The sequence below is a fragment of the Rhinoraja longicauda genome, chromosome 32 (genome assembly GCF_053455715.1).
Source record: "Rhinoraja longicauda isolate Sanriku21f chromosome 32, sRhiLon1.1, whole genome shotgun sequence".
Classification (NCBI taxonomy): domain Eukaryota; kingdom Metazoa; phylum Chordata; class Chondrichthyes; order Rajiformes; family Arhynchobatidae; genus Rhinoraja; species Rhinoraja longicauda.
Genome location: NC_135984.1, coordinates 28,579,492 through 28,606,948, shown reverse-complemented (window position 1 = coordinate 28,606,948; position 27,457 = coordinate 28,579,492). Strand labels below are relative to the sequence as shown.

The window sequence follows — 27,457 nt, the reverse complement described above, 5'->3', positions numbered from 1 at the left end:
CTGCCTATAAACACCCCCCCCCCCATTCTGTATGCACCTATCACTTGCCAGGCATTGTTGCGTCCCCACCTCGTTTCTCAGCTCTCTCCCCTCCACTACTGTTGGTCTGAAGAAGGGTCCTGACCAAGAATGACACCTATCTGTGTCTTCCAGAATGCTGCTTGCCCTGCTGAGTTACTCCAGCTCTTTGTATTTTTTTGTAAACCAGCATCTGCAATTCTTTGTGACTCCTAAATCAAAATTGCAATGCCACCTTTTCATTTAACTTCCTCTCCACCCCTCCCGCCCACCTCGTCTGAAGATTCTATATCCTGGAAGATTCAGTTGCCAATTTTGGCCTTATTTTGAACCATGTGTGTATGACAGCTGCAATATCATGTTCCCGTGTATTGATTAACTCTAGACATCCTAATACACTGTAATACAAAAGCCTCCCGTTATCCCATGTGCCTTGTCATCATCCATGTCTGATTTTCTTACTGGACTGACTTAATTTCCCTTCTAGAGTTGTCTATCCTTCCCCATTTCTAATTGTATCCAACTTCCATAATATTTCCAAAGGAACCCTGTAATAGAATGATACTATATATTTTACATATAATGGACTGTAAACAGTGTAATAGACTGTTCTCACCACAACCTTTCACTTCTGATTATTTTTCAATCTCTTGAGTTGTGTGCGGTTCACTGAGTCCATTTTTTTCCAAAAAACATCCACAAGCAGGATGGCCCTGGTATGTCCATTATTTCTGCCTGCTTCTGCCCCATCAAACTTATCTCTAAGTACCTTGATTCGATCTTGTCCCTCCTTGTCCAGTCCTTTCTGACCTACATCTGAGCCAGCTCATACATTCTTCAACTCTTTAATTCCTTTCAATTCCGAGGCTCTGATTGCTGCATCTTTACCATGGACTTCCAATCCCTTTACACCACTATTCCTGACCAGGAAGTCCTCAGGTGCCCTCCGGTTCTTCCTTGAACAGAGACCCAATCAGTTCCCCTCAACGAATATTCTACTCCACCTGGCAGAACTTATCATCACCTTCAACAACTTCTCACTGTCATAAAGTTAAGGGTGTAGCCATGGGCATTTAAATGGGTTCCAGCCATGGCTGTCTTTTCGTTGATTATACTGAACATTCTTTGTTCCAAACATACTCTGGCACTATTCTCCAACTCTCTCCACTACTATATTGACTGCAGCAGAGCTGCCTGCTGCACCCGTGTAGAACTCATTGATTTCATCACCAACTTTCACTCTGCTCTCAAATTCACATGGAACATCTCTGGCACTTCTCTCTCTTTCTCAAACACTGCCATCACAGAGAACAGAATATAAACTGACATCTACTAATAAACCTCCTAAATCCCACAGCTACCCTGACTACACCTCTTCCCACCCTGCCTCTTGCAGGGATGCTTGGGTCTCGACCCAAAACGTCACCCATTCCTTCTCTCCAGAACTGCTGCCAGCTTTTTGTGCCTATCTTTGGTTTAAACTAGCATCTGTAGTCCCTTCTTACACGCTTTTCCTTACTCTGTTTCTCCATCTCCACCTCATCTGCTCCAAGGCTTTCAACTCTATCCGAGATATCCTCTTCTTCAGTAAACATGGCCTTTGTAGATGTATCCCTTACCCACATCCCTTCTATGTCTCGTGGTTCTGCTCTCACCTCCCCACCCCCTCCCCCAGATGGAACATGGATAGATGTAAAATTGTCCCTAGGCAGATGAGATCAGTTCAGTTAGGCATCATGTTCAGCATATATTTATTTGGGGTTGAAGGGCCTGTTTCTGTGCTCTACTGGTCTGTGTTCAATGTTATTGATTTAATTAATTCAGTGATGCGCCATGTTGTGTAGATGTGTTGATACATGGAAATTTGTAGGTAACATATTATTTATAACTGTCAGCGCAAAAGAAACCAAGGGAATTGTGTTTAACAGTGCAGAAGTAATTTGTGTTTGTTGTGAAATCCAAGGCCTCCTGCATGCAACCCAGAGCTAACAGAAGGTCCTGAGGTTGACTCATCTTTTGTCTTGCAGTTCCCTCTACACCTCACCCAACAGATGATGTAGATGTTTATTTTGAGACACCTGCAGATGCAAATGAGCACACACGTTTTGCAAAGGCTAAGCAGCAATTGGAGGTCCGGCATCGTGATCGCATGGATAAGGTAACGGTACATGTACGGCTGCTTGCTTTAGGAGCTCAGAGTTTAGCGTTTAATTTAGTTTGGAGATACAAAGTGGAAACAGGCCCTTTGGCCCAACAAGTCCGCACCGACCAGCGATCGCCCTGTGCACTAACACTAACAACATGCCAGGAACAATTTACAATTTTACAAAAGCCAATTAACCTACAAACCTGTACATCTTTGTAGTGTGGGAGGAAACAGGAGCACCCGGGGAAAACCCACGCAATCATGGGGAAAACGTACAAACTCTGTACAGATAGCACCTGTAGTCAGAATCGAACCTGGGTCGATCAGCAGCAACTCTACGGCTACCGCAGAGACTGAAAAGAAATTCGCTCGTGAGCCTAATTGGAACCGTCCAAATTATCCTTTCTTGTTGTTTCAAACAAATATGATAGTATGCCCAGCTGACCTAATTTCAGTTAATTTCCATAAGCAATAGCCTCAGTAGCTGGGAGTTATCAAAATACAAATGACAAATTTTTAAGAGCGATGTTACAGAACTCGCAGCCAATTTGGCCAATAATAACATTTGAGAGAGGTGAGCAGTTGATTGGATTCGCACCCCTTCTCGCACCCCAAACACCATACTCTAAGCCTGACCCCCTGCCCTGGTCAGTCCTCTTCATCACCTCTTCAAAGAACACCACCAAATTTATGAGACGTGATTTCACATGTAAAAAGCCTTGTGGATTATCCACAATCAGTCCTTGCCTATCGTCATGCTGGTAGGTCCTGTATCGTGGAATCTCCTCCGGTAATGTTCTTAATACAGATGTCAGGCACACCGGCTTGTAGTGACCTTGTTTGTCTTTGCAGCCCTTCTTAAATAAAGGTACAACATCTGCCTTCTGGCTAAAGGTGATGTAGATACTTCATCCAAGGCCCCAACAATTTATTTCCTGCATCGCAATGTCCGAGGATACACTTGGTCAGGCCCTGGGGATTTATCCACCTTAATACAGGTTGAGTGAGTGGGCAGATGTGTGGCAGATGCAGTATAATATAGATAAATGTGAGGTTATCCACATTTGGTGGAAAAAACAAGGAGGCAGATTATTATCTCAATGGTGTCAGGTTAGGTAAGGGGGAGTGCAGCGAGAGCTGGGTATCCTTGTACACCAGTCACTGAAAGTTGGCGTGCAGGTACAGCAGGCAGTGAAGAAAGCTAATGGCATGTTGGCTTTCATAACGAGGATTTCAGTATAGGAGTAAAGAGGTTCTTCTGCAGCTGTATAGGGCACTGGTAAGACCACATCTGGAGTATTGTGTACAGTTTTGGTCTCCTAATTTGAGGAAGGACATCCTTGTAATTGAGGCAGTGCAGCGTAGGTTCCTGGGATGGCGGGATTGTCATATGAGGAAAGATTGAAAAGACTAGGCTTGTATTCACTGGAGTTTAGAAGGCTGAGAGGGGATCTTATCGAGACATATAAAATTATAAAAGGACTGGACAAGCTAGATGCAGGAAAACTGTTCCCAATGTTGGGGGAGTCCAGAACCAGGGGCCACAGGCTTAGAATAAAGGGGAGGCCATTTAAAACTGAGGTGAGAAGGAACTTTTTTACTCAGAGAGTTGTGAATTTGTGGAATTCTCTGCCACAGAGGGCAGTGGAGGCCAAATCACTGGATGAATTTAAGAGAGAGTTAGATAGAGCTCTGGGGGCTAGTGGAATCAAGGGATATGGGGAGAAGTTGGGCACGGGTTACTGATTGTGGATGATCAGCCATGATCACAATTGATGGCGGTGCTGGCTCGAAGGGCCGAATGGCCTCCTCCTGCACCTATTTTCTATGTTCTATGTTAATAATAATAATAATAATAATTCATTACATTTATATAGCGCTTTTCTAAACACTCAAAGACGCTTTACAGGGTTTACTAAAACATAGAAAAGAAAAGAAATAAACATAGCACAAAAAGTAAGGAAATTTGTGTTTGGTAGATTATTTCTTTGTTGTAACAATGCTTCTTGGCAATAAATCTTATACCGTTGGAAAGCCTGTTTATTTCCCTTTTAAATGGTGCCACATTTGTAAGGAACATGCATTTGTGGGATGAGCAGCAGAGCTGAGTATGTGGGTTGCGCCCATGAAAAATCTGCCAAATCTTCTCTGCCAATGCCAAACAGCTTATTCTGCCATTGACTCTTGTTCGGTGTTGTTTGGTGGATTGGATGATTAAAGTCTGAAGAAACAAGACATATTGGCAATTTAACAATTTATTCATTTAATAAACAGGAGCCTCAGTAGCGTGTGGAAGAACCATACACAGCCACAACAGCCTGGCACATCCTCCACCAGCCTGGTCACACACTGTTGTGGGATGGCATCCCATTCTTCAACCAGCATTTGTCGCAAGTCAGCCAACGAGGCACCTGATTGTCAGCACCTGGGGGTACCAGAAGCTCAAAACAAGAGTCAATAGCAACAGCAGAATAAGCTATTTGGCCTTGGCAGAGAAGATTTGGCACATTTTTCATGGGCGCAACCCATATACTCAGCTCTGCTGCTCATCCCACAAATGCATGTTCCTTACAAATGTGGCACCATTTAAAAGGGAAATAAACAGGCTTTCCAAAGGTATAAGATTTATTGCCAAGAAGCATTGTTACAACAAAGAAATAATCTACCAAACACAAATTTCCTTACTTTTTGTGCTATGTTTAGATAAATAAGTAAACAAACAGAAAAGGAGAAAGAAGGTGAGGTGACGGTCAGTGGTTGAAGGCAGTGCTGAACAGGTGAGACTTCAGTGATGTTTTGAATGTGGTGAGTGAGGAGGAGTCTCTGACGGTTTGGGGTAGTGAGTTCCAGAGTGTGGGAGCAGCGATGGAGAAAGCCCAGGGCGGCACAGCAGCCCAGTGCAGAGTTGCTGCCTTACAACACTAGAGTCCCGGGTTTGATCCTGACTATCGATGCTGTCTGTACAGAGTTTGTATGTTCGCCCTGTGACCTGCATGGGTTTTCTCCCTGTGCTCCGGTTGCCTCCCACACTCCATAGAGCTTTGTAGGCTAATTGGCTTGGTATAAATGTAAAATTGTCCCTGGAGGAGAGGAATAAATTGGGTAGATGCACAAAATCTCTTGCCCAGAATAGGGGAATCAAGGACCAGAGGACATAGGTTCAAGGTGAAAGGGAAAAGATTTAATAGAAATCTGAGGGGTAGCTTTTTCACACAAAGGATGGTCGATGTATGGAACAAGCTGCCAGAGAAGGTAATTGAGTCTGGGACTATCCCAATGAGTAAAAAAAGGTTTGACAGGTACATGGATAGGACAAGTTAGGAAGGATATGGACCAAATGCAGGCAGGTGGGGCTAGTGTAGCTGGGACATGTTGGCCAGTGTGGGTAACTTGGGCCAAAGAGCCTGTTTCCACACTGTATCACTCTGACTCTTTGACTAGTACATGTAGGATAGTGCAGGGATCGCTGGTCGGCGCGGACCCGGTGGGCCGAAGGGCCTGTTTTCGTGCTGTATCTCTAAATTAAACTACACTAATGATCTTTAAGCCTGCTAGCGTGTCCTCTTTTGTAATTTGGACTTGGTCCAACACCTCAGAACTAATTTCCTTCAATTCCTTTGCTTCATTATCATTTCATTAAATACAGATGACACTATCCATTTAACACCTGGTCCAGCTCTTGTGGCTTGACACATAGATGACATAGATTGCAACATTTAATTTACTCAAAAATTAAAAAGTGTGGGAGACTGATAGCACGAAAGAAAAGATATTAAGCTCATTGATCGGCCATAGAATAAACATTATATGCTGTTATTAAAGACATTGCAGCAAGACATTAAGAAAATCCAACATTTTCAAACACAAGCATGTTTTCTAGAAGTGATTTGATGTTTGACCAACTTCAAGTCAAGTTTATTTGTCACATACACATACACGATGTGCAGTGAAATGAAAGTGGCAATGCCTGCGGATTGTGCATAAAAAAGAATTACAGTTACAGCATATAAATAAAGTTAATAAGTTACTATAGTGTAGACAAAAATTTAGTCTCTGGAGTTATAAAAGTTGACAGCCCTGATGGCCTGTGGGAAGAAACTCCGTCTCATCCTCTCCGTTTTCACAGCGTGACAGCGGAGGCGTTTGCCTGATCGTAGCATCTGGAACAGTCCGTTATTGGGGTGGCAGGGGTCCCTCATGATCTTGCTTGCTCTGGATCTGCACCTCCTGATGTATAGGTCCTGCAGGGGGACGAGCGTAGTTTCCATGGTGCGTTCTGCCGAACGCACTACTCTCTGCAGGGCCATCCTGTCCTGGGCAGAGCTGTTCCCAAACCAGACTGTAATGTTGCCGGACAGGATGCTCTCTACAGCCCCAGAGTAGAAGCAATGAAGGATCCTCAGAGACACTCTGAATTTCCTCAGTTGTCTAAGGTGGTAAAGGCGCTGGTTTGCCTTACCCACCAGTGCGGCAATGTGCGTTGCCCACGTCAGATCCTCTGTGATGCGGACTCCCAAATATTTAAAACTGCTCACCATATCCACAGTAGACCCATTTATCTCCAGTGGCGTGTACGTCCTTGGATGTTTAGCCCTTCTGAAGTCCACAATCAGCTCCTTCGTTTTAGTGACATTGAAGAGGATTATTGGATTCTTTGAAAAGATGCGGGTAATGAGATTACTGTAGACTGGCACAAATGGTGGCATCGACATGGTGGGTTGAAGGACTGTTGCTGGGTTGTCTGACTCAAGTAACCTGTTGTGAATAAAGGTATGTATTCTATACTTAGATTTCCATATGGCATTAGGTGACATTTCACTTCATGGTGAAAGATAAAAAGTCATGGTGCTGGCATACTGGTATGGATAGCAGATTGGCTGCCGAACAGAAAACTGAGTCGACATAAATCTTCATCAGGCAAGAGGTCCAAATGTATTAAAACCAGATTCAGGGATAGTGTCTTCCCACCTATTAACAGGCAACTAGAGAGTGGCCCTGACCCACCATCAACCTCATTGGAGACCCTCAAACTGTTTTTCATTGAACTTTACTGGAGTTTATATTGCACTAAATGTTATTACCTTTATCCTGAGTCTGTGCACTGCGAACGGCTTGATTGTGATCATGTATACTCTTTGCACTGACTGGATAGCAGATAACAGAAAAGCATTTCACTGTACCGCGCGCGGTACGCGTGACACTAAAGTATGACCAATTGTTTGTGATATATATTAATGGCTGGTTAATTGGTTTGCAGACGACACAATAATCGATGGTGTTGTGGACAGTGAAAAAAGTTGATACAGCAAGATATAGATCATAGAAAATAGGTGCAGGAGGAGGCCATTCGGCCCTTCGAGCCAGCACCGCCACTCAATGTGATCATGGCTGATCATCCACAATCAGTAACCTGTTCCCAACTTCTTCCCATATCCCTTGATTCCACTAGCCCCCAGAGCTCTATCTAACTCTCTCTTAAATTCATCCAGTGATTTGGCCTCCACTGCCCTCTGTGACAGAGAATTCCACAAATTCACAAGTCTCTGGGTGAAAAAGTTCCTTCTCACCTCAGCTTTAAATGGCCTCCCTTTTATTCTAAGCCTGTGGCCCCTGGTTCTGGACTCACCCAACATTGGGAACATTTTTCCTGCATCTAGCTTGTCCAGTCCTTTTATAATTTTATATGTCTCGATAAGATCCCCTCTCAGCCTTCTAAACTCCAGTGAATACAAGCCTAGTCTTTTCAATCTTTCCTCATATGACAGTCCCGCCATCCCAGGGATCAATCTTGTGAACCTACGCTGCACTGCCTCAATTACAAGGATGTTCTTCCTCTAATTAGGAGACCAAAACTGTACACAATACTCCAGATGTGGTCTTAGCAGGGCATTATACAACTGCAGAAGAATCTCTTTACTCCTATACTAAAATCCTCTTGTTATGAAGGCCAGCTTTCTTCACTGCCTGCTGTACCTGCACGCCAACTTTCAGTGACTGGTGTACAAGGACACCCAGGTCTCGCTGCACTTCCCCCTTACCTAACCTGACACCATTGAGATAATAATCTGCCTCCTTGTTTTTCCCGCCAAAGTGGATAACCTCACATTTATCTATATTATACTGCATCTGCCACGCATCTGCCCACTCACTCAACCTGTCCAGGTCTCCCTGCAACCTCCTAACATCCTCTTCGCAGTTCACACTGCCACCCAGCTTTGTGTCATCCGCAAACATGCTAGTGTTGCTTCTAATTCCCTCTTCCAAATCATTAATATATATGATAAACAGTTGCGGCCCCAACACTGAGCCTTGCGGCACTCCACTCACCACTGCCTGCCATTCTGAAAAGGACCCGTTTACTCCTACTCTTTGCTTCCTGTCTGTCAACCAATACTCTATCCATGTCAACACCCTACCCACAATACCATGTGCTCTAATTTTAGTCACCAATCTCCCGTGTGGGACCTTGTCAACGGCTTTCTGAAAGTCTAGATACACGACATCCACTGGCTCCTCTTCATCCATTTTACTTGTCACGTCCTCAAAAAATTCCAGAAGATTAGTCGAGCATGATTTCCCTTTCATAAATCCATGCTGACTTGGACTTATCATTTTACTGCTATCCAAATGCACCATTATTACCTCTTTAATAATTGACTCCAGCATCTTCCCCACCACCGATGTCAGGCTAACTGGTCTGTAATTCCCCGTTTTCTCTCTCGCTCCTTTCTTGAAAAGTGGGATAACGTTAGCTATCTTCCAATCCACAGGAACTGATCCTGAATCTATTGAACATTGGAAAATGATCACCAATGCATCCTCTATTTCTAGAGCCACCTCCCTGAGTACCCTGGGATGCAGACCATCAGGCCCAGGGGATTTATCATCCTTCAGTCCCATCAGTCTACCCAATACTATTTCTCGCCTAATGCAAATTTCTTTCAGTTCCTATACCCCCTAGATCCCCTGTCCTCTAGTACATCTGGGAGATTGTTTGTGTCTTCCTTAGTGAAGACAGATCCGAAGTACCTGTTCAACTCTTCTGCCATTTCCTTGTTACCCATAATAATTTCACCTGTGTCTGCCTTCAGGGGACCCACATTTGACTTTGCTACTCTTTTTCTCTTAACATATTTAAAGAAGCTTTTACTGTCCTTCTTTATATTCTTGGCCAGCTTCCCCTCGTACTTCATCTTTTCAGCCCATATTGCCCGTTTTGTTACCTTGAGCTGTCCAATGAAAGTTTCCCAATCCTCTGGCCTCCCGCTACTCTTTGCTGTGTTATACGTCTTTCCTTTTAGTTTTATTCCATCCCTAACTTCCCTTGTCAGCCACGGTTGCCTCCTGCTCCTCTTAGAATCTTTCTTCCTCTTTGGAATGAAATGATCCTGCTTCTTCCGGATTATGCCCAGAAATTCCTGCCATTGCTGTTTCACAGTCATTCCTGCTAGGATCCCTTTCCAATTGACCTTGGGCAGCTCCTCTCTCCAGTTCCAGATATGGGTAGGGAAATGGTAGATGGAGTTTAATCTGGGCATATCATAGTCATACAGCATGGAAACGGGTCCTTCAACCCAACTTGCCTGTGCCAATAAAGATACCCCATCTACACTAGTCCGACCTGCCTGCGTATGGTCATATCCATGTACTTATCCAAGTGTCTTTTAATTGTTTTAGTACCTACCTCAACTACCCCCTCTGGCAGCTCGTTCCATATACCCACCATCCTCTGTGCGAAGGAAGTTGCCTCTCGGATTCCTATTAAATCTTTCCCCTCTCACCGTAAACCTGTGCCCTCTGTTTGTTGATTCCCCTACTCTGGGTAAAAGACTGGATCCACCCCATCTGTCCCCTCATTTTATACACCTCTCTAAGATTACTCCTTGTCCTTCTGCACTCGTGGGAATAAAGTCCTAGCCTGCCCAACTTCTCCCTATAGCTCAGGCCCTCAACTCTTTGCAACATCTTCAGAAAACTTCTCTGTACTCTTTCCAGTTTAACAGGGTCTTCTTCATATAGCAGGGTGACCAAACTAAACACAATACTCCAAATGTGGCCTCGCCAACATCTTGTACAACTACAAGATAACATCTCAACTTCTATACTCAATAGTTTAGTTTAGGTTATTGTCACGCATACGGAAGTACAGTGAAAAGCTTTTGTTGCCTGCCAACCAGTCAGAGGAAAGACAATACATGATCACAATCGAGCCATCCACAGTGTACAGATACCCTGACTATGAAAGGCTAATATGCCGAAAGCCTTCTTGACCATCCTATTTACCTTTGGCGCCACTTTCAAGGAACTATGTACCTACACTTGTACATCACTCTGCTCTGCAACACACCCCAGGGCCCTGCCTTTCAAAGGTCCTGCCCTAGGTTGACTTCCCAAAATGCAAAACCTCACATTTCTCTGCATTAAACTCCATTAACCATTCCTCAGCTCACTTGCCCAACTGATCAAGATCCTGCTGTAATTTGGATAACCAGCTTCGCTATCGACAATGCCACCCACTTTAGAATCATCTGCAAACTTACCTTGTACATTCTTAACCAACTCGTTGACATAAACCACAAACAGCAATGGGCCAAGCTCTGATCCTTAAGGAACACCACTAGTCACAATAATACCCAATTGTCTGTGTGAATGCTGTTCCTGAATCACAACAAGCTATTAGGCTTTCATTGTCTTCATCACAGGTGCAACATGGCTGCAGTGTATAACATCTGTATGATGCAGTGCACTAAATCATTTCACAACACTGCCAAACGGGGTACTGATTGAGAGTGATCAGCCATGATTGCATTGAATGGCGGTGCTGGCTCGAAGGGCTGAATGGCCTCCTCCTGCACCTATTGTCTATTGTCTATTGTCTATAAACTGACAGCTTGGAGAGAGGAGACCTGATACCTGTAAATTACTCTTCAAGATTCATGCTATCCTGACTCCGAAAAAAAGTTTTGTTATTCATTTTGGTTGGACTAAAATGAGTAATTCTGCATCCAAAACCATTGTGGAAGTACATTTATCACAAAAGAAACAATTTAACACAACCATTTCAAAGGTAATCTGGCGTTTTCAACAGATATTGACCACCGAAGATGATTTTGAAATGGTTAACCTAGATGACCTGAATTTATTTTTTAAACTCATAGGGGGAAAATGGTTTTGCAATTCTCAGACCATATAACATGGGAGCAGGGTCAGGCCATTCAGCCCTTCGAGTCACTGCCATTCCATCCTGGCTGATCTATATTATCCTGTCAACCTCATTCTCCTGCCAGGGAGGAGACTAACTTCATTTCCTTTGCTCCCAAAATTAGGTTAGAGAAGAGTGGGAAGAAGCTGAACGACAAGCAAGGAACCTGCCAAAAGCTGAGAGACAGATGTTGGTTCAGGTATGAACACATTCCAGCATGAACTTAGATTTTACACACATGTTCATATTCTGCTTTATCTCTTTGTGCAGTTTAAAGCAATTATCAGTGGTGCCAATTAACATTGTCTGTCTTTTCCACATGTTGTTCCCCCACTGCCATCAATTTTATTTTTACTGGCAGTATGATACATAATGAAATGCTGAGCTCATCTTCAGCAAGCTGCTTCTGTGGTTTCGATACATTTAATGCTGCATTGTAATTAACCGTGTCACTACCAAATTGTTAGGTACTCCTGATACTGCTGCTTGTGCACTCCTACCTTGCTGGTCATTTTAGAGCAATTTGGATCAGAGGACAAATGATAGTGCGTAGGAAGAGCTACAGATGCTGGTTTCTACCAAAGATAGACACAAAATGCTGCAGTAACTCAGCGGGACAGGCAGCATCTCTGGAGAAAAGGAATAGGTGATGTTTCAGGTCAGAATCTTTCCTCAGTCTGAAGTCATAGAGAAGGCCAGAACAAAACAGGGCCGGCAACAGATGACCTTAGCCGGCAACAGATGGCCCATTGTTGGGTGGGGAAGATGTGGAAGACAGGGAGACAAGGATGCAAACAGTGGAACTACTAGGATGACTGGGGTGGGGGAGTGGGGGGGGGGGGGGGGGGGAAGGAATGCAGGAGTAACTTGAAACTAGAGAAATCCAAAGTCCTACTGCTGGGTTGTAAGCTGACTAAGAGAAATATGAGGTAGACACAAAATGCCAGAGTAACTCAGCGGATCAGGCAGCATCTCAGGAGAGAAGGGATGGGTGACGTTTCGGGTCGAGACCCTTCTTCAGACTAATGTCAAGGGACTTTGTCCCGCCCCCTCCCTTAACATCAGTCTGAAGAAGGGTCTCGACCCGAAACATCGCCCGTTCCTTCTCTCCTGAGATGCTGCCTGACCCGCTGAGTTACTCTGGCATTTTGTATCATATCATATCATATCATATATATACAGCCGGAAACAGGCCTTTTCGGCCCTCCAAGTCCGTGCCGCCCAGCGATCCCCGTACATTAACACTATCCTACACCCACTAGGGACAATTTTTACATTTACCCAGCCAATTAACCTACATACCTGTACGTCTTTGGAGTGTGGGAGGAAACCGAAGATCTCGGAGAAAACCCACGCAGGTCACGGGGAGAACGTACAAACTCCTTACAGTGCAGCACCCGTAGTCAGGATCGAACCTGAGTCTCCGGCGCTGCATTCGCTGTAAAGCAGCAACTCTACCGCTGCGCCACCGTGCCGCCCCAGACAGAGAACGCTCAAATCTACCTTCGATTTGAACCAGCATCTGCAGTTATTTTCCTACGCAAGAGAAATATGAGGTGCAGTTCCTCCAATTTGCTTGGGGCCTCACTCTGACAATGGAGGAGACCCAAACAGAAAGGTCAGTCTGGGAAGTAGAATTAAAATGTTTGGCAACCGGAAGATCACGTAAGCCAAGGCGCTGAACTGAACGTAAGTGTTCAGAGAAACGATCGACCAGTCTGAGCTTGGTCTCGCCGATATGCAGGAGTCCACACCGGGAGCACCAGATGAAGTAGATGAGATTGGAGAATGTGCAAGTAAACCTTTGCCTCAGCTGAACGGACTGTCGAGGTCCCTGGATGAAGTCGAGGGAGGAGGTGTAAGGGCAGGTGTTGCAGGGGAAAGTCCCTGGGAGAGTGTGATCTGGGTGGGATGGGACGAATAAACCTGGGAGTTGTGGAGTGAAGGTTTCTGTGGAAGGCAGAAAGGGGATGGGAAGATGTGACTGAAGATGTGAAAGGGGATCCCATTGGAGGTGATGAAAATGTCAGCGGATGATGTGTTGTATGCGTCGACTAATTGGGTGAAAGTTGTGGACCAGGGGGACTCTGTCCCTGTTACGACTGGGGGGAGAGGGAGCAAGAGTGGAACTCTGGGATATGAAGGAGACATCTGTGAGGGCGTCATCTCTGATTGAAAGGGGGAAGCCCTGTTCCCTAAAGAATGGGGACGTCTCGGATGTCCTGGTATGAAACACCACGCCTTGGGAGCAGATGTGGCGGAGATGGAGGAATTGGGAGACTTTGCAAGAGGCAGGGTGGGAAGAAGTGTAGTCCAGATAACTAGGAGTCAGTAGGTTTGCAATAGATGTCTGGCGATAGTCTGTCTCCTGTGATGGAGACAGAGATTGAGAAAGTGGAGAGAGGTGTCTGAGATAGCTCAGGTGAATTTGAGGGGAAGGTGGGAGTTAGTGGAGGTTAATAAAGGCCATGAGTTCTGCATGGGTACAGGAGTTAGCCCCTATGCAGTCATCAATGTAGCGGAGATAGAGTTTGGGGATAGGCCAGTGTAGGCCTGGAACAAGGATTGTTTGACGTACACGACAAAAAGGCAGGCGTAGCTGGGGCCCATACTAGCGCACATGGCTACATCTCTGACCTGGAGGAAGTGGGAGGAGTCGAGGGAGAAGTTGTTAAGAGTAAGAACCACTTCTGCTAGGCGGAGGTGAGTGGTTGTGGAGGGAAATTGGCTAGGAGGGCTGTCAGAGAACAAAACGGAGGGGTTTAAAGCATTCCTGGTGGAGGATGGTGTTTTACGGCTGAATGTCAATAGTGAAGATGAGGAGAGGGTGCCTGAAAACCGAAAGTTATTAAAGAGTTGCAGGGCGTTTGAGGTGTCTTGGACATAGGTGGGAAGGGATTGGACATGAGGGGATAGGATGCAATCGAGGGATGTGGAAATGATTTCAGTGCAGCAGGCACAGGCAGAAACAATGGGACGTTACCGTGGTGTTGTACCACTGCAGATCAAAGTGTTCCACTGACCCCAGCGTTGGATTGATGAAGACGAGGTTCAGTGACGTTTGTTGCCTCCTGTTGGTTCTTTTGCCATCTCGCTAAGGCAGTGTCTGATAGTTGTCTTTCAGGTCATCAGCAGCTCTTCAAATGGTGGTGTTGCTAAGGAATAATTCTAAGCAGACAGGATTCACTATCAGAGCAGCCCTGCTACCAATAGCATGTTTTTGTAAGTGGGGTACAGAATGAATTAACCTAATTAATACTTGATGCAATGAGACTTTATGGATTCCAGAATGTTCCGAAGCCCACTATTTGCCAGTTATGGGAGACAGTGCTGTGGTTTAACATAGACGCTGAAAGCCTGCACCTGTAACTGTGGACAGATACTGTGGAGCCTTTTCTGGGAATTGCATTGGAACATGAGTATGGAATGTGTGCTCGAATCTCTAGAGCGACATTCAAATCCAAATATTTCTGACTTTAAGCTGCAACTGCTGCCAATGAGCCGTGTATTTTCTTGTTGTAATATTCTAATTGCTTTTGGGTTCATGTGAAATGTTTGTGTGTGAATATTACTTTCTGTAGAGATGATTAGATCTTTGGTACCAAGATGCGGAATGTTAATTACTGCCTTTTAACTAGCATTTCCAGAACATGGTTGAGGCTGTGGAGGAAGAAGCAGCCACCGAGAAGCTGCAATTGGTTGAAACTCATCTTGCTCGTGTTGAGGCCTTGTTAAATGATCGGCGACGTATTGCCTTGGAGAACTATCTCTCTGCACTGCAGGCAGTTCCACCACGAGTGAGTACTGATTGCTTTCAATCCTGATAGCATGTGGAGGATGAGGTTTAGGAACATCAGATAACGCTGATCTTTCCTATGTGAAACAAATCAATCAGGCTGTGCACTTGCTTCTTTACCAGATTGCTTCATATATCCATTAGTCATTCACGTTTGTGATATCAGAGGATTAACAGTGTAAAAACAGATTTTTTTAATGTATCTCCTCCCAAGTGAAGTAGTTCTGGTTACATGGTCATGATTTCTGTATGTTCACTGTTAATATACACTACCTGAGCTTAGTCTTGAGGACTGGGAGCTGTTCCATTCATCAAATATTGTCTACAGGAACCCAGAACTCATTGCTGCAGTATGGTTTTCATTGGAGCACCAGGCACAAAATATCTGGTGCATTAACCGGAAGTGACGTGAGAGGACGCTGGCGTTGTTTGTTCGCCGCTTCTCACCACTTCTATTTTTGTATTAATTTTGCCGTTTTTGAAAAGATTTTCTCAGCTTGAAAAAATCCCTCTGCTTAAACAAATCCTTCTGCTTGACCTGGTATCATCTGCCCAGCTCTTCCACCGCTGCCTCCGCACCCTTGGACTCCGCACCCTTGGACCTCTCACTCCTGTCTGTGCTCCTGTCTCTGCTGGCTTGGACTGCTCCCCTGTGGGTTACCTGACAGCTAGCGCTGCCGTCATCAACTCGCTAACGCTACCGCTAACGCTAACAGCTGCCTGGCTGCCTGCTTGCCTGCTTGCCTGGCTACTTCCTCTGCCTGCACGTCCTCAGCTCCCTATTAACCCTTAGGCTGCTCAGCTTCCTCGATCCTCATAGGCCTTGCTCTGGATCAGCCTGTTGTGCCTGCTGTGACTTTTTGATCTCTCTGGGCTCTATGCTCCTTCGCTCCTGCCTGGCATGGCACTGAAGTACTTGGCTGCGAGGCTGCTCCAGCTCAACAACCACTCCACTCCGACATGCATCTCTACCATCATCAACCACGGACTTCTACGACGACCCAAATACATCCACAGAGGCTCCGGTCACAAGTTTGTCTACTCCCAGACCGGTCACTCCATCCCTGCACTCTGGTCAGCTGATCGGACTTCCACTCGTCCATTACATCATCACAACAACGCACACGAGCGTGCCCCCTGTCTACAAGCCCTGGCTAAATCACCCGTGTCCATCCACACCACACAAAGCAACATGAAGCTCACTCTGCTCAACATCCGGTCCCTCAACAATAAAAGCCTCATTCTGAATGACTTCATCCTGGAAAATAAACTGGACTTCCTCTGTCTGACAGAAACCTGGCAACAACCTCTGGATTACCTCCCACTCAACCTCACTACACCCAACGGATACTCCTACATCAATAAACCACGCTCGGAAGGCCGAGGTGGTGGGATTGCCGTAATTCACCGACAGGACTTCAAGATCAACCTCAACTCCATCTCATCTGCTCCTTCATTTGAACACCTGGCTTTCAAACTCTCTGGCCACACAAAATTAGTCATGGCAGTTATCTACCGCCCTCCCAAACCACACCCATCATTCCTTTCTGACTTCTCTGACTTTCTGACCCAGTTCTGTTCTCTCTCCCCCTCAATCCTCCTCCTCGGTGATTTCAACATCCATATGGACTCCACTGACTCCACAATAACCGCTGACTTCACTGAAATACTCAACTGCTTTAACCTCACTCAACACGTCAATTTTCCCACCCATAACCGTGGACACATTCTGGACCTTGTCTGCTCCACTGGACTAAATCTACATCACCTCTCTGGCTCCGACCCCACCCTCTCTGATCACTTAGCCATCACCATGTCTGTCAACATTCCCACCCCAGCTCCAAAGCAAAAACGCAAAATCAACTTCCGCAAGCTGAACTCTGTTTCACCTACCTCGCTCTCATCCTCCCTCTCTGAAATAATGTCCGCCTCTCCATTCGTTGACCTCCACAGTCCCTCTGACCTCACTGACTACTACAACCGCACTCTCTCCTCCTGCCTCGACCAGCTTGCACCTATAAAAACCAAAACAGTTTCCTTCACCCACTGTGCTCCCTGGTTTACCCCTGAACTCCGCGTGATGAAAACTCATGCCCGCCAACTTGAAAGACTCCGCAACAAAACAGGTCTCACAATTCACTCCCAAGCCTACAAAGACCACATACAGCACTATAAAGATGCCCTCTCCCGTGCCCACTCCACCTGCTACTCTCAAATAATTCACTCTGGCTCCGGAAACCCAAAAACACTCTTCTCTACAATAAACAAACTCCTCAGCCCCCTGGACACCATCTCCCAATCATTCACAGTTGACAAATGCACCACTTTCCTTTCATTCTTCCAAAGCAAAATAGACAACATCTACAGCACCTTAACCACCAACGCACCTGCTCCCCCTCAAACCACCTGCCCCCCCTTATCCTGTCAGCCCCTGCCTCAGTTCTCCCCAATCTCCACCACCGACCTCTCTGACCTCTTCACAGGAATAAAAACTGCCACCTGCTCTCTGGACCCCATCCCCTCCAGCTTTGTCAAGGCCTGCCTTCCTGCTCTCTCTCCACTTATCACTGCAACAATAAACTCCTCCCTGTCCACTGGCATCGTCCCGCCATCCCTCAAAATCGCTGCTGTCACCCCCATTCTGAAAAAACCTGGTCTAAACCCTGACACCCAAACAACTTCAGACCAATCTCCAACCTACCCTTTCTGTCCAAAGTTTTGGAACGTGCTGTAGCTTCCCAACTCAAATACCACCTCTCTACCAGTAACCTGTATGAAACTTTCCAATCCGGATTCCGCTCAAACCACTGTACTGAAACTGCGCTCCTCAAAATCACAAACGACATTCTCCTCTCCTCCGACGCTGGCAACCTCAACATCCTCATCCTACTTGACCTCAGCGCCGCCTTTGACACCATAAATCACTCCATTCTCCTCACCCGACTTGAAACCTCCCTTAACATCACCGGCACAGCCCTATCCTGGTTCAAATCTTACCTCTCTGACAGACACCAGTTCATCTCCATTAACAACTGTAAATCCTCCACCGCTCCCCTCCCCCAAGGTGTCCCCCAAGGCTCAGTCCTTGGCCCCCTCCTCTTCATCCTCTACCTGTTCCCCCTTGGTCAATTAATCCGCCGTCATGGTCTCAACTTCCACTGCTTCGCCGATGATATCCAGCTCCTCATCTCCACCAAGTCAATCTCCCCCACCACACACTCTACACTGACAAACTGCATCACTGAAATAAAATCTTAGCTTCAATCAAACTTCCTCAAACTCAATTGCAACAAATCTGAAATCATTATCATTGGTCCAAAAACGCTCACCAAATCCACCCAAAACTTCATCCTCAACATTGATGGTCTCCCAGTATCCACCTCACCTCACATCCGGAATCTTGGAATCATCCTTGATCAAACCCTCTCCTTCGACAAACACATCAAACACATCACAAAGACAGCCTTCTTCCACCTCAAAAACATTGCCCGTCTCCGTCCATCCCTCTCCTCCACAGCTGCAGAAACCCTCATCCACGCCTTCATCACCTCCCGTCTGGACTACTGCAACAGCCTCCTCTATGGCGCACCCTCAAAAATCATCAATAAACTTCAATACATTCAAAACTCCGCTGCCCGTCTACTCACACACACCTCAATCCGTGACCATATCACCCCCGTCCTTTATAAACTCCACTGGCTCCCCATCCCCCAGAGAATCCAGTACAAAATCCTCCTCATAACCTACAAAGCCCTCCATAACCTGGCCCCATCCTACCTGACCGACCTCCTCCACAGGCACACTCCCACCTGCACCCTCCGCTCTGCCGCAGCCAATCTCCTATCCCCCCACATCCGGACCAAACTCAGATCCTGGGGGGACAGGGCTTTCTCCATCGCTGCTCCCACCCTATGGAACTCACTACCCCAAACCGTTAGAGACTCCTCCACACTCACCACATTCAAAACATCGCTGAAGTCTCACCTGTTCAGTACTGCCTTCAACCACTGAAGGTCACCTCACCTTCTGTCTCCTTTCTCTGTTCATTTATTTATTTACTTATTTATCTATTTATTCATTTCCCTATGTTCTCAAAATCTCTGTAACGCGTCTTTGAGTATATGAAAAGCGCTATATAAATAAAATGCATTATTATTATTATTATAAGGTATATAACGAGACAAAGCACACTGGGTTCAAAAATGTTCTTCTGTATTTCATCCTTGGATCAAACCATTTCCAGGTACAGTGCTGAGTTGCATTGTGTCTTCCATTTGAATAGATTATTGTAAATAGATGGATCCATGTCTTAGTTGTTTCGAGTATGTGCATTGGATAACATTTGTGCATTACAATATTAGACCTAGATAGATCTATTGGGTCCCAGCAACTGGAACTGTGTTTTAAGGTAGCCTTTTAAAGAAAAACAAAATACGGAAGGCATCGTATATCTGAAATGGAAACAAAAGCTGTTGAAACACTGGATCGGGCAGAACTTATTTAAAGAGCAATGTCTATTATTTTGGGACAGTATCATTCAACAAAAGTGGAAGAAATTATTACATTTGTTCTCATTTGTGCAACAACAATGACCACAGGCACAATGAAAACATGCTCACAACAACATCACAGGCTCAGAACTGCAGAGTGAACTAATAGGAATGAGACACAGATAGAAGAGCAGAGTTTCCACAAGATAGACATTCCAAAAATAAAAGAGAGCATGAAGTAACGTTTAAAACAAAAGCAGTCTAGTTGATATAATCTTGAGCTTCTGATGAATATTGATGACTGATGAAATATCTCCCTTTAGCCCCACCGCATCTTGCAGGCGCTGAAACGTTATGTGCGTGCAGAGCAGAAGGACCAGCAGCATACCCTAAGGCATTACCAGCATGTCATGGCCGTGGACCCCGAGAAAGCGGCACAAATGAAATCCCAGGTGAGTGAAACCCTTAAAATGCAGCTGCTATCCATTAGTCAGTAACATGCTTAGTGTCTGGTTTCACTCTGGGAAGTGCCCTATTAACTCCATTAAAATTGGATCTATAATTGCAAATTGGAGTAGAGCTTCAATAGTTTGTAGCTCTTGCAAAATAGTTCAGTGAAAATAATAATATTTTTTTCTTGGAAGAATTGAAATCTGTTTCAGAAATGCAGTTAAGATATCTTTAATGGGTTCATATTGCATTTCTCATATCATCTCCAAGGACTCTGCATCTTCAGGTGACACTGAGGTATGATATCAGTAGTGTGGATAAATAGGGAGCCTGTGGGAAAATGAATGATGTCAGTGAGTTGAATGACTTTGGTGTTTGATAGTTTGGATCAAGGTAGGAATGTTACAAAATGTAACAAACCCATCTAGATTTGTTAATCAAAGGAGGACTCAATCCCGCTGCTAAGTGGTGAAATTGAGGCAGTGTATTGTGAGGTGGAATTAATTTGGGTGGAAATAATGAATAGCAGGGGCAAAATATGGGACTGAAAAGCCACAATGGTGTTGCATCAAAGTGTAAATGGGGAAATATCAACGGTATGTAAGAATGGAAGTCATCATGGGTGATTTTAATCTGCATATTGGTTGGACTAATGACATTGGATGGGATACCACCAAAGAGGAATGAGCAAAGTGTGTCATGGGTTGCTGTTTGCAGCCGATCCAGGAACAGACTATTTTAGATTTGGTCACGTGTAATAAAGTAGGTTAGAAACATAGAAAATAGGTGCAGGAGGTGGCCGTTTGGCCTTTCGAGCCAGCACCGCCATTCATTATGATCATGGCTGATCATCCACAATCAGTAACCTGTGCCTGCCTTCTCCCCATATCCCTTGATTCCACTAGCCCCTAGAGCTCTATATAACTATCTTTTAAATTCATTCAGTGAATTGGCCTCCACTGCCTTTTGTGGCAGAGAATTCCACAAATTCACAACTCTCTTGGTGAAAAACTTTCTTCTCACCTCAGTTTTAAATGGCCTCCCCTTTATTCTTAGACTGCGGCCCCCTGGTTCTGGACTCCCCCAACATTGGGACCATTTTTCCTGCATCCAGCTTGTCCAGTCCTTTTATAATTTTATACGTCTCTATAAGATACCCTCTCATCCTTCTAAACTCCAGTGAATACAAACCCAGTCTTTCCAATCTTCCTCATATGACAGTCCCGCCATCCCAGGGATCAAACACATGAACCTACACTGCACTGCCTCAATAGCAAGGACGTCCTTTCTCAAATTAGGAGACCAAAACTGCACACAATACTCCAGATATGGTCTCACCAGGGCCCTATACAACTGCAGAAGGACCTCTTTGCTCCGATACTGAAATCCTCTTGTTATGAAGCCCAACATGCCATTAGCTTTCTTCACTGCCTGCCGTACCTGCACGCCAACTTTCAGTGACTGGTGTACAAGGACACCCAGGTCTCGCTGCACTTCCCCCTCACCATTGAGATAATAATCTGCCTCCTTGTTTTTGCCGCTAAAGTGGATAACCTCACAATTATCTATATTATTCTTCATCTGCCATGTATCTGCTCACTCTCTCAACTTGTTTGGGACAAAGACCCATCATTTATTTATTTGTCTCTGCACTCCACAAGTTGAGATTTGTACTAGAAAAACAAATCATATGTGGTTAAAGTGAGGGAATGGGAGTTGAAATGATATGCAAATGGAGAGCCAAGTTGGCATTGCTGACAGAGCGCAGGAGCTCTGCAAATCATTAGTCCGGTCCCAGCAACTAGGTGGGCGGCACAGTGGCACAGCTGATAGTCTGGAGTTTGCATGCTCTCCCTCTGACTGTGTGAGTTTCCTCAGGGTGCTCCGTTTTCCTCTCACATCCCAAAGACGTATAGTTTGTCGGTTAATTGGCCTTTGTACATTGTCTTCAGTGTGTCGGGAGAGGATGAGAAAATGGAATAACGTAGAACTAATGTGCACAGATGGTTGGCATGGACTCGGTAGGCCGAAGGGCCTGTTTCCCTGCTGTATCTTTCAAACAATTCAATCAATCTATGCTTGGTTTCACCAACATAGAAGATGCCATATCATGGTGACTGAATGAAAAGACCAGGAGGTGCACATGGATCTCTGCCTCACATGGAAGGCTTTTATGTCCTTGAGGGAGGAGCTGAATGCCCAACATGAAGCACCCTCCAGTTCTCCAGTAACGCTCTAGTCTTTGATTTAGTATCCAGACAATCCTTCCTTCAGGCCAGTTTAATTGCTCTTACTTAAGTTGAGGACGTTGTTTCTGGACCCAGGCGTTTACCTTCAAACTATATGTCTAAGGTTCGACCATGTTGTGATCATTGCTCCCCGGGTGTTCCTGAACCACAACATCTTTGATTAAAAAGATGATGATCTTTGATCCAAAGAGGAAGAAAGATTCTAAGGGGAGAAATAGGCAATCGTGGCTGAGAAGGGAAGTTAGGGATGGAATAAAACTAAAAGAAAAGATGTATAACATAGCAAAGAGTAGCGGGAAGCCAAAGGATTGGGAAACATTCAAAGGACAACAGAAGGTAACAAAAGGGCAATAAGGGCTGAAAAGATGAAGTATGAGGGGAAGCTGGCCAAGAATATAAAGAAGGACAGTAAAAGCTTCTTTAGGTATGTTAAGAGAAAAAGATTAGGAAAGACAAATGTGGGTACCGTGAAGGCAGAAACAGGTGAAATTATTATGGGTAACAAGGAAATGGCAGAAGAGTTGAACAGGTACTTCGGATCTGTCTTCACTAAGGAAGACACAAACAATCTCCCAGATGTACTCGTGGACAGAGGTTCTAGGGAGACAGAGGAACTGAAAGAAATTTGCATTAGGCGAGAAATAGTATTGGATAGACTGATGGACTGATGGGACTGAAGGCTGATAAATCGGCCCAGGGCCTGATGGTCTGCATCCCAGGGTACTCAAGAAGGTGGCTCTAGAATTCATGGACGCATTGGTGATCATTTTCCAATGTTCTATAGATTCAGGATCAGTTCCTGTGGATTGGAGGGTAGCTAATGTTATCCCACATTTCAAGAAAGGAGAGAGAGAGAAAACGGGGAATTACAGACCAGTTAGCTTCGAAGACCATCGGAGTAAAGAGGTTCTTCTGCAGTTGTATAGGGCCCTGGTAAGACCACATCTGGAGTATTGTGTACCTAATTTGAGGAAGAACATCCTTGTAATTGAGGCAGTACAGTGTAGGTTCACGAGATTAATCCCTGGGATGGCGGGACTGTCATTTGAGGAAAGATTGAAAAGACTAGGCTTGTATTCACTGGAGTTTAGAAAGAAGAGAGGGAATCCTATAGAGACATATAAAATTATAAAAGGACTGGGCAAGCTAGATGCAGGAAAAATGTTCCCGATGTGGGCGAGTCCAGAACCAGGGGCCACAGTTTTAAATGGCCTCCCCTTTATTTTAAGACTGAGGTGAGAAGAAACTTGTGGAATTCTCTGCCACAGAGGGCAGTGGAGGCCAAATCACTGGATGAATTTACGAGAGAGTTAGATAAAGCTCTGGGGGCTAGTGGAATCAAGGGATATGGGAAGAAGTTGGGCACAGGTTACTGATTGTGGATGATCAGCCATGATCACAATGAATGACGGTGCTGGCTCGAAGGGCTGAATAGCCTCCTCCTGCACCTGTTTTCTATGTTTCTATATTATGGAGGGCACTGTGGACAACGGATCGTGTATCCCTGGAAGGGTTTTGGGATCTGAGGACCACACTTGAGAAGGAAATCAGGAGGGCAAAAAGGGGACAGGAGATAGCTCTGGGAAATAATATTATTGGAAATCCAGAGAGAGTTTATCAGTACATTAAGGGAAAGAGGGTGGATAGAGAGAGAATAGGACTCCTCAGAAACAGTGGCCGTCTCTGTGTGGAGCTGCAGGAGATGAGCAGTTCTCAATTAGTATTTCTCCTGTTTTTAATCATGGAGAAAAACATGCAGACTGGGGAACTTGTGACAGTGGTAGTGTCTTGAGGACACAGTATTAGGGTCGAGGAGGTGCTGAATGTCCTAAGGCATATGAAGGTAGACAAATCTCCAGGGCCTGATCAGCTACGTTCGAGGACACTGTCGGAAGCTGTAGAAGAAATGTGAATCATCATTAGATGTGGGCGAGGTGCTGGAAGACTGGAGGGTGTCTACTGTTGTGCCTCTATTTAAGAAGGGCTGCAAGGAAAAGCCTGGGAACTATAGACCTTAACATTGTGGTAAGCAAATTACTGAAGAGGATTCTGAAGGATAAGGTATATATGCATTTCGATAGACGGGCTGATTACGGGTAATCAGCATGTTTATGTACATGGGAGAACATGTCTAACAAATCTGATCAAGTTTTTGAAGATGTAACCAAAAAGATTGATATGAGCAAAGCTATAGACATTGTCGATTTGGATTTTAACGTCATTTCATTAGGTTCCGCATGGTCGTCTGCTCTGGCAGGTACCATGGTATCCAGGTGGAGTAGATGACATGATAGATGGAAGAAGCAGCGGGTGATGGTGGAAGGTTGTTTTTTGGACTGAAGGCCTGTGCTCGTGGTGTGCGTCAGGGATTGGTTCTGGGCCAATTACTGTTTGGTTCATATCAATGAATTGTATGAGAATGTACAAGGCATGATTAGTAAGTTTGCAGATTTGTAGGTGGTATCATAGAAAGTGAAAATGGTTATCAAAATTTACAGCAGGATCTTGATCAGTTGAGCAAGTGGGCTGAGGAATGGTTAATTGATGCTCTATAAAGCTGGAGATGTGGAGGGAAGATGTCCTGAGGAACATATTTTAACTTGTTTGTCTCTTGTGTTTAGGTGGTGACTCATCTCCATGTTATTGAAGAGAGGATGAACCAGAGTCTTTCTCTTCTTTACCAGATGCCATATGTTGCTGAGGAAATCCAAGATAAAATCGGTTTGTATCGGTCCTATAGCAATCTCTTAGGTTTGATTACTTGCGAATGAATATGTCTATCAATGGTGAATTGTATGTGGTTTAGAATTACTGCATTCAATTATGTAAACCACAATCACAGCTTTCAGATTGGCAAAATATCCCATGCGACTGCTCATTATTTCCTTTTGGCCAGTGTGTATTGTGTTCTGTTTGAGGAAGGAGCCTTCTGAATCAGCCAGTGAATTTGAAGTAAGGGAGTTAAAACTCCTTAATCAAACAGGAAAATTTGGGAGATTAGCTGAAACATGACATTAAAAAAACACCCGCATTTTGTTCAATTATGCCGCACATTAGATTGCTGTTTCATAGAAAATTTGAGCTTGGAAAAAGATGCCAATTGATTCATCCTTCGATTTGCACATCTGTTAGATGCGAACCTGAGTGCTCAACTGTCCAGTAAAGTTCTACATTCTTAGAGACAATTGTTAGAGGAATTTTCTGACAAGCAAATGCCAGACCGAAATACTTGTTTAAGTGACAAGATGTTTAGGCTTTAAAGTTTGTGTGATTTGTATCTGAAATCCTGCGACTGCATTGAGCACAAGTTCTGTTAAAATCATTAACATAGAATTTCATAGAATTTAAAGAACTGAAAGGGAAATGAGTCAGAGAGCCTGTACCTCTATATCTCTCCAGCTTTACCACAACAGCTGAGCCGACTGCCTTGTGCCTGAAATCAAATAATATCAAATCCTAGATTGATTAAACTTGGGAGGAAGCCACTTTACCATCCATGTTACCATCAGTTGTTCTTACACCATAGATACTTTCACATACCCTGCAATTTCCTAATTTTGTGGCATGTACGCATTTTCTTTGTGAAAGTTATATATTGAAACTGCTTTAGGTGCACTTTCGGTATTCCTTGTGTATAAAATTAGTTAAACATCCACTCTTGTTCTTTTGTCAATTATATTGACAAAATGGTGGGTATATGGAATGATCTGCCAGTTACTATAACAACATTTAAACAAGTGGAAAGGAAGGTTTTAGAAGGATATATGGTCCAAACGTGGGCAGGTGGGTCTAGTGTGAGACATTTTGGTTGGCATGGGCAGGTTGGGCTGAAGGGCCTGTTTCCGTTCCGTATGACTGGGAATGTTACATTTTTTCGACGAGGCTTTCGAACATCTTTGAAATGTTTCCTCTGTAATCTCTTGTCATGAAAGAGCTGAATTGGGCGGAGCAGTGGCACAGTGCCAATAGAGCCGCTGCCTCACAGCGTCAGAGACCTGTGTTCCATCTTGACTTTGGGTGTTGTCTGTATGGAGTTTGCACATTCTCCCTGTGACCCACGGGGGTTTACTCCGGGTGTTCGTGATTCCTCAAAATCCCAAAGATGTATGGTTTGTAGATTAATTGCCCTCTTTAAATTTCCCCTGGGTTGGGAGTGGATGAGAAAGTGGGATAGCATAGAACTAGCGTGACCAGGTAATCAATGGCCGCTGGGGACTGGGTGGGCTGACGGGCCTGTTCCCATGCTGTATCTCTAAAATAAACTAAACTAAGCTAAAGCTCAGAACACAGCATGGTTTTCAGGAGTTTGATGATGGGCATACGAGCGATGAAGCTGGCTGTGATATAAATCTGAACACTGGGAATGATGCTCATTGTAGCACTAATACTTGGCCTGCAGTGTGTGGCTAATTCATTATTTACTTGCAGTTTCTTATTTTCCTCAATTCCTCTTTTGAACATTGGCATGATCAGTTATATTCCAGATCTAAGCATTCTTTCTGTTGCTACAGGTTTCACAAACTAGCTAGTTTTTTGCAGATAATACCCCTGGCCATTCACTGAAGTAACTGATATCCACAATATATTTAAAATAAAACCACAAAATACGAGAAAAGTGTGGGTCATGCAACCTCTTTGGAAAGAGAAACAGAGTTATACATTGAAGAACCTTCATTATAGATTTTCCATGGTCTATTATCTTCCCAACATAACTTCTGTATAATATCTGGAATGCTTGGAGTGGCATCCTACCTCATTTCTTCAACCCAGAAGAATATTGTGAAATGCCACAGAGCAATTTATTGTTTTCCAGTGTGAGCACTTTGCCCATGTAGTGTTCTTTACCCCAGATGATTTTACAACTACTTCCCTGAACAAAGAGACTTTGTCAGGCACTACATACAGTCATTGGACTTGGGGCATATATTAAAGCAGCAGGTGTGCAGCAAATCTTTACTTTACTGCTTAGATAATAAAGTATATGGATGGAAAGAGCATCTTAGGTCAGGAATTAAATCTATGATTCACTTTGTAGTATTGACAGGGAATAGTGTGCTCAATTTAGCAATGTGGAGTGTAAAGACAATACGGGGAGTTGCACACTGA

The 27,457-nt window shown here is 44.6% G+C and overlaps 1 protein-coding gene across 3 annotated transcripts in view; it reads left to right on the top strand.

The window, feature by feature from the left end:
- Positions 1 to 27,457, top strand: part of aplp2 (amyloid beta (A4) precursor-like protein 2) — a 129,702-nt gene that overhangs the window by 78,951 nt on the left and 23,294 nt on the right. For all 3 annotated transcript variants that reach the window (XM_078426841.1, XM_078426842.1, XM_078426843.1), the window contains exons 7-11: positions 2,046 to 2,176; positions 11,491 to 11,565; positions 15,005 to 15,163; positions 19,976 to 20,104; positions 24,973 to 25,072. In XM_078426841.1, the coding sequence (XP_078282967.1) occupies positions 2,046 to 2,176; positions 11,491 to 11,565; positions 15,005 to 15,163; positions 19,976 to 20,104; positions 24,973 to 25,072 (594 nt within the window). The remainder of the gene's footprint in view (positions 1 to 2,045; positions 2,177 to 11,490; positions 11,566 to 15,004; positions 15,164 to 19,975; positions 20,105 to 24,972; positions 25,073 to 27,457) is intronic.